General features: G+C 48.4%; 1 protein-coding gene across 2 annotated transcripts in view; it reads left to right on the top strand.

Moving 5' to 3' along the window:
• The window catches only part of LOC118211312 (low-density lipoprotein receptor-related protein 1-like), a 161,802-nt gene that overhangs the window by 96,249 nt on the left and 50,152 nt on the right, over positions 1-15,401 (top strand). For both annotated transcript variants that reach the window (XM_035388439.1, XM_035388438.1), the window contains exons 21-30: positions 1,164-1,346; positions 1,667-1,864; positions 2,285-2,530; positions 5,344-5,541; positions 8,097-8,301; positions 8,511-8,675; positions 9,312-9,556; positions 11,247-11,378; positions 13,081-13,308; positions 13,968-14,142. In XM_035388439.1, the coding sequence (XP_035244330.1) occupies positions 1,164-1,346; positions 1,667-1,864; positions 2,285-2,530; positions 5,344-5,541; positions 8,097-8,301; positions 8,511-8,675; positions 9,312-9,556; positions 11,247-11,378; positions 13,081-13,308; positions 13,968-14,142 (1,975 nt within the window). The remainder of the gene's footprint in view (positions 1-1,163; positions 1,347-1,666; positions 1,865-2,284; positions 2,531-5,343; positions 5,542-8,096; positions 8,302-8,510; positions 8,676-9,311; positions 9,557-11,246; positions 11,379-13,080; positions 13,309-13,967; positions 14,143-15,401) is intronic.

The following is a 15,401-nucleotide window of genomic DNA, read 5'->3' as shown; positions in this document are numbered from 1 at the left end:
AATGGGAAGTAGGCACAGCTAAAGAGAAGAAAAGAAGAAGTTGAGGCTGTTCAGACTTTTGCCTGAGTGTGTGATAAGGCCGGGTTGTTTCAGCAAGTTTCTGTGTTATTATTTACATTTCCTCATGACTAACTGAATTTGTGCTGTCTGTCTAATTGTCTAGAGTCTAGACAGATTTTTACATTCTTATATGTCTAGAGACAGTTTTCCGCTGGCTAGCTGCACACTCATCCTATTCTAGGGCATGGATGGCCCCCACTGTCTGGGATCGAATCCTGACCATGCCAGTGCCAACTTCTGTCGGTAGCCCGAAGGGGTGGCGCGTAATTGGCGCATGACCGAGTCGGTGCTGCCTAGCACCCCCCGCTGGTCACTCAAGCACCCGCGATCTGTTTGCTGAAGCTCCGTTTTAAGTTTGTTCCTTTCGAGTCGCATCTGCGCAACATTGGCTTGTAGGCTGCAGTATGGAAATAAGCGGCTGGCTATGTCACCTGATTCAGAGGAGACTGCATGCTTGTCTACGCTCTCCCACATCGGCTGCAGAGATTGCAGTATGAGCGTGACTGTAAACGATTTGCCATTGCAAATTTTGGGTGGGAAAATGTTTAAAATACCTCAGTGGGGGAGTCTCATAGGCTAATACGTCAAGAGAAAATGCTGGTGGGATTTTTACAGATAGGTCCAGGGTGTCCATACATGCAGTTACTTTCAGCCTGTTTTCTGCTGATAAAGATCTTCCACTGGCAACAATGACTACTACCTGTCAGTCAATGCACGCATGCTTCCCAAGGGTACTGACGCAGCAGTGACTGGCTAGATGTCTTATACCAAAGTAACCCGAATGATATTGCTATCGCTGTAGCCCATTCTTATTAATATTGTTGCCGTGTAGAATCTTTAATGCGTTTTTATCATTTTATAGTTCTCACTATAGTCATCATTACTTGGTGCCAAAGGGCATTAACTCTAACCTTGACCCGAAGATCAGAGCTCTTGCGATCACAGGAACCAACAGAAGGCTTCCATTAGACCACGACATGGGGTTACTCATTCAGTTGCATGGGAATGGTCTTTACAGTTTGACAGTTATAATTGTCGCATTGTTCTTGGTGGAAATGGGCCTTTGACCGTTGCTTCCCCCCCTCCCCCCTCCGCCTCGCCAGCCACCCGCCCTCCCGGCGGCTGCCACATCGACGAGTTCCAGTGCCGCATGGACGGGCTGTGCATCCCCATGCGCTGGCGCTGCGACGGCGACACCGACTGCATGGACCTGAGCGACGAGAAGAACTGCGAGGGCGTCACGCACATGTGCGACCCCGCCGTCAAGTTCGGCTGCAGAAACTCCGGTACGAGTGCCACTTTTTCCCCCCTAAAGAAACGTCTCTTCACATAACGGTAATGCTCAGATATTTAGTCGATTTTGAATGATTTTGCTTCATCTGTCGAGCTCCTTTCCAGCCTCAACTGCAAAAAACGATTTTATGATAGGACTTAACGTGCAGACTAGCTGCGTTTTATAGGCATTTGAAAAGGCCTTTTAACTGAGGTTTTAGCACGTTAGCTAAATATGGTGGAATCTAGCAGTAATGAGGATATGGGGAAGGGCTCTGCGCTGTATATGATCGGCCCAATGTAGCGTGACGTAAAATGGCCGCCCGCCCCACAGCCCGCTGCATCAGCAAGGCCTGGGTGTGCGACGGGGACAGCGACTGCGAGGACAACTCCGACGAGGAGAACTGCGAGGCCCTGGTGTGCAAGCTGTCCCACCACGTCTGCGCCAACGACACCTCCATCTGCCTGCCCGCCGAGAAGCTGTGCGACGGCACGGACGACTGCCCCGACGGCTCGGACGAGAAGCTCTGCGGTACGGCCCCCCCGCCCGCCCCTCTCGAGCTTCGCCGCAGTTTCACGCGCACGCTTCCTTACGGGTTTTACTTCTGGGGATGCGGTCTTGGTCTGATCGGATCGGTCCATCGCAGCATGAAAAGAAGTTTGTTTTGCAGAAGTGAATGCAAATCCTAACAGAATTTTAGATATCTGACCTTTAGCTGCGGCAGCTCATCCTTAAAATCATATTGTGTGATAAATTATACTGCCATATCACATTTGAACAATGTACTTACCATCTCTAATTAATTCAGTTAGTCCCCCTGGGTCTTGTCTGTGACTCACTGGAATGAGTCCAGGTTTTTTTTTTTGTCTTTTTTTGTTAATTTTGTATTAGCTCATATTTAAAATGTCTTGCATATTCTGTATTTTTGATATGACTGACCACCTCCAACAGATCTGTGCTCCCTGGAAAATGGCGGCTGCAGCCACAACTGCACGGTGGCGCCGGGCGAGGGCATCCTGTGCTCCTGCCCGCTGGGCATGGAGCTGGGCACCGACAACAAGACCTGCCAGATCCAGAGCTTCTGCGCCAAGCACCTCAAGTGCAGCCAGCGCTGCGAGCAGGAGAAGAACCACGTCAAGTGCTCCTGCTACGAGGGCTGGGCCCTGGAGCCCGACATGGAGAACTGCAAGAGCCTGGGTGAGGAGGGGGAGGGGGGAGGGCTGCAAGAGCCTGGGTGAGGGCGGGGTGGGGGTGGGGGGAGGGCTGCAAGAGCCTGGGTGAGGGCGGGGTGGCGGTGGGGGGAGGGCTGCAAGGCAAGAGCCTGGGTGAGGGCTGGGTGGGGGGAGGGGGAGGGCTGCAAGAGCCTGGGTGAGGGCGGGGTGGGGGTGGGGGAGGGCTGCAAGAGCCTGGGTGAGGGCTGGGTGGGGGGGAGGGGGAGGGCTGCAAGAGCCTGGGTGAGGGCTGGGTGGGGGGAGGGGGAGGGCTGCAAGAGCCTGGGTGAGGGTGGGGTGGGGGGAGGGCTGCAAGAGCCTGGGTGAGGGTGGGGTGGGGAGAGGGCTGCAAGAGCCTGGGTGAGGGCTGGGAGAGGGGGGGGGAGAACTGCAAGAGCCTGGGTGAGGGCTGGGAGAGGGGAGTGGGGAGAACTGCAAGAGCCTGGGTGAGGGCGGGGCGGGGCCGGCGAGGGGGCGGGGGTTTGGAGGCTTTCTGAGAAAAATGTGAGGGCGGCGGTGGGGCGAGAGACAGCGGAACACATCAGCAGTGGGAGAATGGGTTGTCATGACACCAGAAAACAGAAAAATGGTGTCCGTACGCTTGCAAAAAGAAGGTCTGGCAAGACCGATTATTATTCATCTCGTGTGCAGATAGTGCTCGAGCGAATCGGTGGAAGAGAAGAAGCAAGGCAGAGATAAATGTTGTAGGATCGGGCTGTCATCAATGCCGCTTGCACAGCAGCATATACCGTCCTGTGTCGCCTTCTTGGCGAAAAAAATATAACATGTATCATGCCATCAAAAATGGGTGGAACTAGGAGCTGTTAATCACTGACTAAGGTTTCCTTCAGCTTTTATATTTTGGGATAATGACTACATATACAGCGGGAAGGAAGTTTAGCTAATACTTTAGTTCCTCTGCTTTACAGAGCTGATGAAAAACACTTTGTTCTGAGGAAAGAAAGAAAAAATCAATTCTCATTAAGGGCGAAATGGAACAGCCTTTTGATTATAGGCAAAACCGCAATTGCTCTACTTTTTCATTTTTCAAAGATTTTTCTGCTATAATTGTAGATGCTGTAATCAAGTTGAATTGTTGCCATGGTCTGATCTCAGTCAACATTTGTCCTTAGCTTTGATTCAATTGAGGGCAGGTTTTTTTTATTTATTTTTTTATTTTTTTTTATTTTTATTTTTATAAAACAAACATGAAAACTGTTTTTGCTTCATAAAGAAAGTAACACTTGCATTTTATTGAAAATGAGAAGTGATAGCTGATCCCGTTGAGGTCACTGTTCTATTGCGTGGATGGCCTGCACAGTCTGGTATCTAATCCAGACTGTGCCACTGCCAACTGTGGCCAACAGTCCCACAGGGTGGCACAGCTAGCGCTAGCATCACCCAGGGATGAGGGGATTTTACTCAGCCGGTAGACAGCATCCCACCGTGCACCGGCGACCCCTATTGGTTGCAGTATGGCCTGCACCTCTGATAATAAAATACATGATTGAATACTAGGTCAAAGAACGGATAAACATCTGAGAATCAAATAATATTCTGGAACTATTTTTCTGGTCCAAGGTACACGAAATGATTATGAAATGATTAAAACATATATTTATTACTAAAATTTCTGTATTTTTATTTCAAATATGAAAACGGTATGTCTAGATGAAAAGATGCCAAAGTCTTGTCATACATTAGAACAAATTCTTCTCCTGAGTTATTATCTGCGAAAATATCTGGAAACATGAAGTCACATGCTGTAACCCTAACCATGTGTTCTGTACAGAAAGTTGGCGAGAAGGGGCATTTGAAAACAAAATGCTTGCATAATTCTGTCCCTCTCGCTGCAGTCGTCCGCGAGCCTCTCTCTGTCCACCTGCCAGCTCATTCATCAGTGCCTGCTGGCCACAGATAACACTCCACCGAGCCTGCATGCACCTTATTATTCAGCAAGAATCTGTCCGCATCTCGGTTTCATAAGTGCCATGACAGTATCATGCTCATTGTTCAATTTCCGTGTTATTAATGGTCGGAGTTTGGCTTCCACTTTTCAAAGCGAGAGCACACCTTTCCGAGCGGATCGCTCCCATCAGGGGGTACTGCTCTGGTGTTTAATCACAAGCATTTTCATGTGCACAGTTAAGGGATTACTTTTTTTAAAAATGAGGACATTGCTGTAATTAGGATACTTTGGATGTTAAGATATTTTAAGAACTCCCAGGGATATGACACAGTACTGCACCTTGCAGTTAACACTTAATTACACAATTTTCTCTTTTACTGTAAGAACTCAGACGCTATTTAAAATGAAGCTCGTGGAACAGTGCAATTACCAAATTGGCACCAAGTAATTGTGATTTATAAATTCTTGGAATGGCTAATGAATCTCCTTCCCAGTGTTGTCATGGCGCCGTGATGATCTAATGGTGGTGCTCTCGTTATCTGCTGAGAGGTGGTACTTATGCCAGACCTTGATACTAAAAGAGCTTTTCTGCCAATATTTTGTAGTTTAGGGCACCAGTGACTTACTGCTGCCTTACACCAGTTTATAGCTCTCTCAAATTCTTCACAGAAACTGGAGAGTAAGCTGTTGTGTTCGTTCCATTCTCTACACTACTGGAGGTTCTGGCAACAGTGGTGTATTGCAGTTTATGAATATTAATGACCAAGGACCGACCATCCATTGCCAGAGTATTTTCCTTGGGTATTCCCTTTTTGTGAGTATTCATGAGCAGTTGTGGCAGTTGTGGCCACCCCTGGTGTTTCCTGACATTTTCCTGTCTTTCCCTTCAGATCCATTCAAGCCTTTCATCATCTTCTCAAACCGCCACGAGATCCGGCGGATCGACCTGTACAAGGGCGAGTTCAGCGTCCTGGTGCCCGGCCTCCGCAACACCATCGCCCTCGACTTCCACCTCAACCAGAGCTCCCTCTACTGGACCGACGTTGTGGAGGACAAGATCTACCGCGGCAAGCTGTCGGAGAATGGCGGTAAGTTTGAGCCGAAATGGGGCCCTCCCACAAAAGGGGTGCAAGACGAGTTTCCTTCTGCAGCCTGCTACATAATTATTAAAGTCCGAGAAACTGAAATAAAAGGTATAACATTGTGTTCTTTGCAGCAACATGGCCCTGCCTGAATTTAGCTGTTCATTGTAGTTTAGATCTAAATAAATTAAAGAGATTTGGCAACAAATACCTTCACCTAATTTATTGCACCAAAGTTTTAATAGTTTTGGACCATTGTGACTATTTTGGTTAAAGGTTTTGTGATTAGTACTGCCACTGCCTGTTAGAATTTAGCTGTCCTGTTGCTCAAACACAAATGGCACTTCAAATGTTTGTCCTGTTGTTTTGGTTTGTCTGTGCAAGTGGGTTGTATGTGCCAGTCTGCCAGGCTGGTTCATTGCCATGCTCTTTTTGAACACGAACAACAATCTTTGGGCTAATGAGGGCTGTACTGTAACTGCAGGCTCTGTCTCGTACGATAGGTCCGCTCCCTAGTTGGCACGATAGCAGGCAGAGCTGTACTTTAGCCGAGGCAATGTACGGCAGTGAGGGGATTTTTGACCTTTTTATAATCCTGAAAAGGACAGACGGAGAAACCCGAGGCAAAGCATGCCGTAGTTGTATCAAATGCCATTTCATCGCAAGTACTGTGTGGAAATAAAAAACAGGTTTTACTAGCATACAACAGTGTCCATATGTGCATGTATGGGATATCATGAAAACTAAAGTGAAATACAGCACTGCCCAAATTTTGTTAATTAACCTGCTTATTATGATATTGGCAGTTTTGTCAGTGTCAGGTCTGTATGATGTCATAATGTGTAAAGTGTAACTGGAGAATGAGCAATATGACACCACTTTACTCCGTTGTTCCGAGCTGCCTCCCTTCCCCCTTAAGTATGTGGACTCCCTGGTTACAAAGCCCTGCAATTAGAGCCACTGCTCGCAGCCTCCGCAGGCCTGAATTAAACACCACGTCTAGCGGCGTATAGCTTCCTCGTCCCGACTGCTTCCTGCCATAGGATTCTAATGGCGTGATGTTCGGTGAGCGCAATGTTGACATTCTGTTCAGCTGACGGCTACGCGGAGAGCCCGGCGAACACAGCCTCGGACGGCGATGAGCAACGGTAAACAGTGCTCCTCTCCCTTATTACTGTGAGGAAGCATAATGATCATGTGTGATCCTCTCTGGCGATAATAGCTGGTTGCAGGCGATTAGATGATTCACTTTGATTAGGGGACCAACGGCTGGGAAAATGGGAGGGCGGAAAAGAGGGGTTTTGCTCTTTTTTTTTTTTTCTTTTCTTTCCTGGAGAAACTGGATTTTGTGGTTCAAAGCCAACCACTACAGCGACCGGGAAGGGGCCCCCTGCTCGTGAGTGTGCCAGTCGATGGCACGTCGGAGCAGGCAGGCCAGCTCATGGCTGTGCCGCAAGGCCCAATGCACAGTATACAGTATAACAGCGATACAAAACGGCTGATCAGCACCAGCCAGTAGTTGAGCAGTACTGTCTAAAAAGCCTTACTGTGATACCCGTAGCCTCTGCAGATATGGACTTCTGCTGCTGGCTTGTAAAACATTGATTAATTTTTTGCATCATTTCTTTAAAATGCGCTAATGTGCCGCGGGATGAATCCGAGTGATTCAGAGGTCAGATGTGGCGTTAAACTCTGGAATTTCAAGCAGCTGTCTGGATCGTGTGCTTCATTGCATCAGCATGTGCTGCAGTAGCACAGCTAAGCAAAAACGGTCAAATAGAAGGGCTTCAGCGGATCCGCTTAGTGGAAGGACAGAAGAAGAAATGTCGGTTGCACAGGTGAATGCTGATGCTACTAACTGTGTAACGTAGGGGTGGGCAATTGCAGTCCGGGAGAGCCAGTGTGTACGCTGATTTTTGTTTCTACAAATCACTATGGCTAAATGAGCTTTATAGACCAGCACTGGTTCACTCACAGATAGATCACAGGAAAGCATGTGTCATAGGGACATGTCATTCATGTGCATATCAAGAACTGTAGCTAAAATGTCCGATGGTGTAAATGTTTGGGCTAATTAAGTTCTGTAATTAAGGCCAGAAGTTGGCATGAAAACCAGAAACAGATAAGGCCCTCATTGCCTAACTCTGATGTAGATGCGTGTTCAAGGCTTATCACAGAATGCACATATTCTTAAAATCATTTCAAATCTAACCAGTATATTAAAACAATATGCAACATGTTATGTTTATAATGTGAACGGTATATGGCCCTGTGTGGGAAAAGCCTACTAACCTTTTAAATGCCTTTCCTGAGGATATTACAATATCCAAGATATTCAGAAATACAGGAAGTCCTCAACTTATCTGGTATGTTAAAATGATGTATGTGAATTGTTTAAATAAATTATATTTAGTCATGTGTTTAGAACTAAGCAGGTAAGGAATATGTCTCTCCCTATTTTTTTTTTGTACGTCACTTTGGATAAAAGCGTCTGCTAAATAAATGCAATGTAATGTAGTTCTGCCCTTTTGTTCACACGTTTGGCCTGTGTCCCCTCCCAGCTCTGACCAGCTTTGAGGTGGTGATCCAGTATGGACTGGCCACCCCAGAGGGCCTGGCAGTGGACTGGATCGCTGGAAACATCTACTGGGTGGAGAGCAACCTGGACCAGATCGAGGTGGCCAAGCTGGACGGTACCATGCGCACCACCCTTCTGGCCGGGGAGGTGGAGCACCCCCGAGCCATCGCCCTGGACCCCCGAAAAGGGTAAACCCCTGTAGAAGCCTTTACAGTGTAGAAAGATGGACCTCGTGTTTTTTGAAAATGAACACTGTGGGCCCACAGGCACTTCACAGTGATATTTTGTGGTACAGAACATATTTTGCCACAGTATTGTCCTTACACAGTCCTTCATGAATATTTAGTCCATAAGGTACCTTCTCATTGCAATATTGACTTTTCCTTCGGGCCTGTAGAATTCTGTTCTGGACGGACTGGGACGCCAGTTTGCCCAGGATAGAGGCGGCGTCCATGAGCGGAGAGGGCCGGCGAACCATCCACAAAGAGACGGGGAACGGCGGGTGGCCCAACGGGCTGACCGTGGACTACCTGGAGGAGCGCATCCTGTGGATCGACGCCAGGTGAGCGATCCCCGGGGACCGAGGGACAGGTGGACTGACGGGCGGAAAAGCACGTTACCGGGCTTCTGTGTTTTAAAAAAAAACGCCCAGTTCATATAGCGGCAACCCGCGCCATTATGTCCTTATAGTGGTGAATAAGGGGTTAATTTCTTCCGCGACGTGGGGGAATATTCATTTATGACAGTGGTTCTCGACGTGCCATCGCCTAATTTGCATAATTGTGTGGCCCAGTTTACAGCCTGATAAAGCCCCTTTATTATCCTGTCAGTGAAAATCGAAAAACAAAAAAAAAATCATGACACTGCATCAGAAATAATCAGAGTCATGCTTTTCTTTTTGTTTTGCTCTGACAGGAAAATAAATGGCCTTTATTTGTTTGTAAATTGGGCCACCTACTCATCGGTTTACAACCACTGACTTAAGAGAAAACCCAGGCCTCATCTAGGATATTGTGTAGTCCTGCAAAAGCTGACATATCCTATTTGTATAGGGAGCTCTGTAATGGGGTACGAAGACTTTTTTGGTGTTTGTCTACCCCTGTTCCCCTCCAACAATCTCCTCCCCCCTCCTCTGCTGCCATGCCCTTTCCATTATACCTCTTCCAACATACTCTTCCCCACGACGCCCCTCTTCCAGGTCTGATGCCATCTACTCTGCGAAGTACGACGGGTCCGGGCTGATCGAGGTCCTCCGGGGACACGAGTACCTGTCGCACCCTTTTGCCGTCACCATGTACGGGGGGGAGGTGTACTGGACCGACTGGCGCACCAACACCCTGGCCAAGGCCAACAAGTGGACGGGGAACAACGTGACTGTGGTGCAGAGGACCAACACCCAGCCTTTCGACCTGCAGGTCTACCACCCCTCCAGGCAGCCGCAAGGTACGGCGCGTCACCGAGGATGTCTGGAGGCATTCCGCGGGTCCCCATAAATCACGGAGGTCTTGGTTCTGTTACCTGTCATTTAACAGATAATAGTAACAGATAACAGTCGAGTGTAGCTTTGGCTGTCTAGCAACTCGTCTGATGTGTTGCTATACAATGAAGGGAGGAAGCTCCCACTTGGGTTATGCGTGGCAACCATTTTGTGCCAGAACGTTCATTACACATCCATTTTTTTTCTCCTCTAAACGGGTAGCATGGGAATTAAAAGGTTCCTGGTTATGTTCTGTAGGTAAAGAGACCACTGAGCAAGTTCTCACTCACTACCCCCCGTGTTCAGTTTCAAATAATTTTTCAGGACAACTTCTTGTACATTTGAAAGCCCAGTATGTTTTACATGTCTGCTTATTTATTTAAGATAGAGTCATTTGACAAACACAGTTGTCAGGTAAAGCGAAGAGCCGCCTTTTAGAAATCAGCCTTGAGTAAGCTTCGAGCGTCGAGCGCTACGTGTCGCAGCCCCACTCGTCAGTGAACAGCTCACTTGATTCATCCTAACACTGCCTGGGGGGAGGGGCCAAGGAGGAGGTGTCACGAGGCCCGTTGATTGACAGCTCTTCCAAGTCACTCTGACGCTGAGGAGGAAGGAAACCATGTCTGGCATCCCCTGTCAGAGCTATTCATGTTGAAAATCACCACATGCAGAAAAGGCATCCGTTTACTCTTGGGACCAGGCTCGAGAAATTCCGGGCAGTGGCAAAGAAAGCCTTTCAAGTTTTCTGTTCTCTCTCATTTTTAATGTCCCTTTGCTTCCTGCCTCTTAATTAAGACACAGCAAAACAGACCACAAACTTAGACAAAACATTGCTAAATGTAGACATAAACATCCAAAAGCACTGTTAAATATTTTGTTATCAGGAAGATGACTTAAGTTCGTGCAGGTGGTTACAGATGCAGTTGCAATTGGTCGCCAGTTGTTTTTTTAATCTGTTTTCTGCTAACTGCAGCCCCTGAACTCCTTTTAAGTTTGTTTTATTATGTGCATAGAGCAGTGGTTCTTAACCTTGTTGGAGGCACCGAACCCCACCAGTTTCATATGCTCATTCACCGAACCCTTCTTTAGTAAAAAAACTAACTAACTGCAGACTAGACTGAGGGGTGGACCTCTGCGGCGGAGGCTCCACCGAACCCCTGAGACCGACTCACCGAACCCCTAGGGTTCGACCGAACCCAGGTTAAGAACCACTGGCATAGAGGAAGTAGTTTGAATGAAGTCTGAGCATTTCTCTTTTTTGGTTTGCCTCCTCTTCTCCTTTCCTTTATAATATGCCCTTGTTTCCTGTCATTCATATCTGTCACCCGCTTTAAAAAGTAAAAGGAAAAAAACTGTCCTCATCCTGTTTCGCTTCATAAACCGCAAAACTACTTCCCACTTGAGAACAATCTTTCCATTTTATTTCAATGTCTTGCATACATGCTGTCTATGGAACATACTACTTGCAGCTCGGCACTTGCATTGGGGTAATCCTCATGTGTTTTAATGTTGACAGCCCTCTGTCACGCATGTTTTTGGCATACAGTATTTTGCAGGACACACCACTTTTTAAAAGTTAAATAAGTTTTCTGTTCTCTGTTTTCTATTTTCTTTTCTATTCCCCCCTTGCCCCCCCCCCCCCTCCCGTGCTCTCAGCTCCTAATCCGTGCGAGGGCAACGAAGGAAGAGGTCCCTGCTCCCACCTGTGCCTGATCAACTACAACCAGACCTTCGCCTGCGCCTGCCCCCACCTCATGAAGCTGAGCACCGACAGGCACACCTGCTATGGTAACCTGCAACCCCCTTCACACACACCCCCCCCCCCCACCCCCCGGTTCTCAATGTTAGCTTGATTAGCGTTAATGCAGATTGCTTCCATTTGGCACCTGCTGTTCTTCTTTCACAACTTTTTAAAAATGTAGCCGTTAAAGTTTTTATCCTGATAGGAGGTTACCTTTTATTTATTTTTTAAAGCACGGGTTTTCTTGTGCGGAGAGGGTAGGCATATACTAAGGCCCCGGTTGAGTCAAGAACGCACAGACGCTGAGTGTGACTTGTGGCTCCATGCCCTGATTGCCCACGGCGACACCCAGGAAGAGAGGGTTTCCATCGGCAGGGCACCCCTCGCCTCCCCCCCCCCCCCCCCCCCAGCGATGTCCACCCCTGTTCGGCTGGGAGAGCTGATAAAATGGCCGCGCGGTTTGTCTGCGAGGCTCAGGCAGCGAGCGGCCTGTCTTTGAGGGGGGGGGGGGGGGGGGCGTTCTCATCTCTGCGGCCCCGTCCCCGCTCGCAGGGGCGATTAGCATTCCGCGGCGCAACCTCAATCTCGTCTCTGCCCATTTGAGGGTAATTGGAACCGAAGGCCTCCGAAGGTGGGGTCCTCCGCTACCGCTACCATTATCTTCGGATACGCTCAGGGCTCGGGAGTCGTTTAAAAACCGGGTCAGGGCTCACTGATTGAACTGCCTAGTTAATCAGTGAAATTATTGCCTGCGCTCTGTTTGTTTTTTTGGGTTTTTTTTTTTTTTAAGAAAAGTATAATGCAGCAATGTTTTTCGTTATTATATTGATTGTTTGTACTAGTGCGAGAGAACTCAGAAAGTGTTCATCTGGAAACCAATGACGAAGGCAGCTTGCTGCTGAAACATTGGTGATAAAAACTGAATTGGTAGTGTACAGAGTGTGCGAACTTTCTTTTTCAGTTTACTTCAGAAACAAAACATGATGAGAATCACTTCTACCCATATACAAAGGGCAAAAAAGAGAATAGAAGAGAAGGGAATGTTGACCTTTGGGTTAGTTTGTTCAATGTGGAATGGTTGCTTTTAAACATGAAGTGAAGAGGGGTAACACAGGCACCCTGCTAACTGCTGTCACAGGCGTTACAGTACACTGGACATGCTTGCTGTTTACACCGCAGCAAGCCTCTCGCTGTTGCTATTGTGCTGGCTAGCCCTGAAGATCACAGATTAGGACCAAGTTACCAGTGTCATTGATAAATGTAAAGTACAGAAAATGCTGTTGTGATGTCTGTCGTAGGTCTTCATTTTTCTGCTCTCTCATCTCGCCATACTCCACTATTAGGGAACCTTTTTCCTGTAATAAGCAAGGAAGAGTTTGCTTGTGTCTGACTGAGTCCCTGTTGCCACTGTTTAGTTTGATGATTTAGTTACTTAAGGGTTACTTTCTATTCTGTAAGCACCCCCTTGCTTATAAAGGTCTTTTGATATGCATCAGGGCTTGATGATCCCATAATTCACTCTGGATAAGAGCGTCTTCCAAATGAATACGTAGTAAAAAATAATGGTTGTCAATGATAAATGCAGTCCCTCCTGGGAGGTGATTATTAACGTTGCATTTTCGGAAATGAGGATTGGATTGCACTGCAGGCACAGAATCGGAGAGGCCTTGGCACATACTTCTATACAGTCCGATCTGACCAGGCTCTTGTTGGGTCCCCCCCCCCCCCCCCCCCCCCCCTCCCCGACAGAGTCGCGGCAGTTCCTCCTCTACGCCCGGCAGATCGAGATCCGGGGCGTGGACATCGACAACCCGTACTACAACTACATCATCTCCTTCACCATGCCGGACATCGACAACGTGACGGTGCTGGACTACGACGCGCTGGAGCACCGCATTTACTGGTCGGACGTGCGCACGCAGACCATCAGGCGCGCCTTCATCAACGGCACCGGGGTGGAGACGGTGGTGTCTGCCGGTGAGGCCCCGTGCGCCCCCCCCCCCCCACCCACGGTCACGACCTCATCCGGGCTCTGAACCGTACAGTGCCATGCCCATTTCAGTCATTCTTATGCACTAATCGCCATTGACATTTTTAATGTAAACGACAAAATCTGACTGATGCACAGTAGCATGACTGAACAGAGCACGCGCTGTCCTTTTATCTGGTAGCATCACTTGTCAGGCTCAGGATCTTAAAGCACTGTGAACCTGACCAGATTGACATTTGATGTGAGATAAGGGATGCGCTTTTACCGCTGACGAATCATGATCTCATGTTAACATGTTGGGCTTTAATCGGGGAGGACATTTCAGGCCTGCTCAATCAATGGCCTATAACATAATGCTTGGCCAATTTTGCAAATGAACATGATCTGCCCAGGAACTCATGGAGAAAGTGTCTTGGTATAAGACTCATTTGTGTGGCCCATGTGGGTGGTTTAATATTTGGGAGCTATGTGAAGAAAGGGTTTGGGTTCAGATCTTTCTGTTTTCTGTTGTCCTACATTTCCATGCAGTGTATGTTTTGCCTTATATGAAGTGACTCTGGTTATATAGTGAGGCACTTCCCAAAAACTCCTCAAAGATTATGAATTTTGGTACGAATGTTATGGATGTGTGCTCCTCCTCCCCCAGACTTGCCGAATGCTCATGGCTTAGCGGTGGACTGGGTTTCGCGGAACCTGTTCTGGACCAGCTACGACGCCAACAAGAAGCAGATCAACGTGGCTCGACTGGACGGCTCCTTCAAGAACGCCGTGATCCAGGGCCTGGATAAACCCCACTGCCTGGTGCTGCACCCTATCTTAGGGTGAGTGGGACCCCCGAAAATGTGCACACACTGCAAATGGAAGCACATTCTGTATGCATGTACACATGATTATGGTTGCATACATGTGAATATTCACACACACACACACACACACACACGCACAAAGTATACATGCTGTACCCAAATACATACTGTATCTCTTGGACTTCCACACGACAGCCCACTCACTCGCTGCCACAAACACTGCAGGTCTGGCGCCCCCCAACCCCCCCTTGCAACCCCCATCCCCCATCCCCCGTACCCCACCCCACCACACTCCTGCATTATTCATGCTAACCCCCATCCCCCACACACGCCCGCCCGCCCGCCCTCAGCAGGGCTGCTCCCTGTAGGGTTTGTAGATCCGTGGCGGAGGTAGCGGTGACCAGACAAAGCCTCCGCAGGAGCACTCTTCCGCTTGGTAGATCCCTAAAAGGCGTAGCAGTTGAGGGGGGTGTATTTGCTTTCGGAATTCTTGTCCTCTTTTTTTTTTTTTTTTTTTTTTTTTTAAAGACCTACTTAACTCAAAGGAATGTTTCCGGCACGGGCATCTTTGGGGGGTGGGGGTGGGGGTGGGGTTGTGTGTGTGTGTGGGGGGAGGGGGGGGAGGTGTACGAGAAGCAGATGTTCCCCCACATGCTGCGGCCACATCCGCTTCCAGCAAGCAATTGGAACAAGAGGGAGAGAGAGAGAGGGAGGGGGAAAAAGGAAGAGGGCAGCGGAAGTGGAAGTCTGAATTGTTTGAAGTAACCAGTTTGAATGCTTGGTAACTAAACAAATGCTGGGCACGGCAGAGGTTGGTGGTTGTGAAGGGGAAATGGGAATTAAACTAAATGCGTCATTTCCATCTCTCCCTCTCTGTCCCTCGAGGTCACACACACGCGCACACACACACACACACACACACACACACACACATTCTTCATACCAGTCCCCAGTTAAACAAATACACACATAACCCACACATTGATGCACTCACACGTTTACAGAGCTGCACAGATTGCACTTGCTCGTACACATGCCTTGGCACCCACATTGTCAGCACAAGCTCTCATCTACTATACACAAACACGTGCAATCATGCACACATTAACACACAGTAACGGAAACGCACAGACGCACATGGAGGGCGACATAGCTCAGGAGGTAAGAGCAGTTGTCTGGCAGTCAGAGGGTTGCCGGTTCGATCCCCCGCCCTGGGCGTGTCGAAGTGTCCCTGAGCAAGACACCTAACCCCTAATTACTCCCAACGAGCTGAC

The sequence above is a fragment of the Anguilla anguilla genome, chromosome 13 (genome assembly GCF_013347855.1).
Source record: "Anguilla anguilla isolate fAngAng1 chromosome 13, fAngAng1.pri, whole genome shotgun sequence".
Lineage (NCBI taxonomy): Eukaryota > Metazoa > Chordata > Actinopteri > Anguilliformes > Anguillidae > Anguilla > Anguilla anguilla.
The sequence above is the reverse complement of the archived record's forward strand: the minus strand, read 5'-3'. Positions and strand labels throughout refer to the sequence as shown.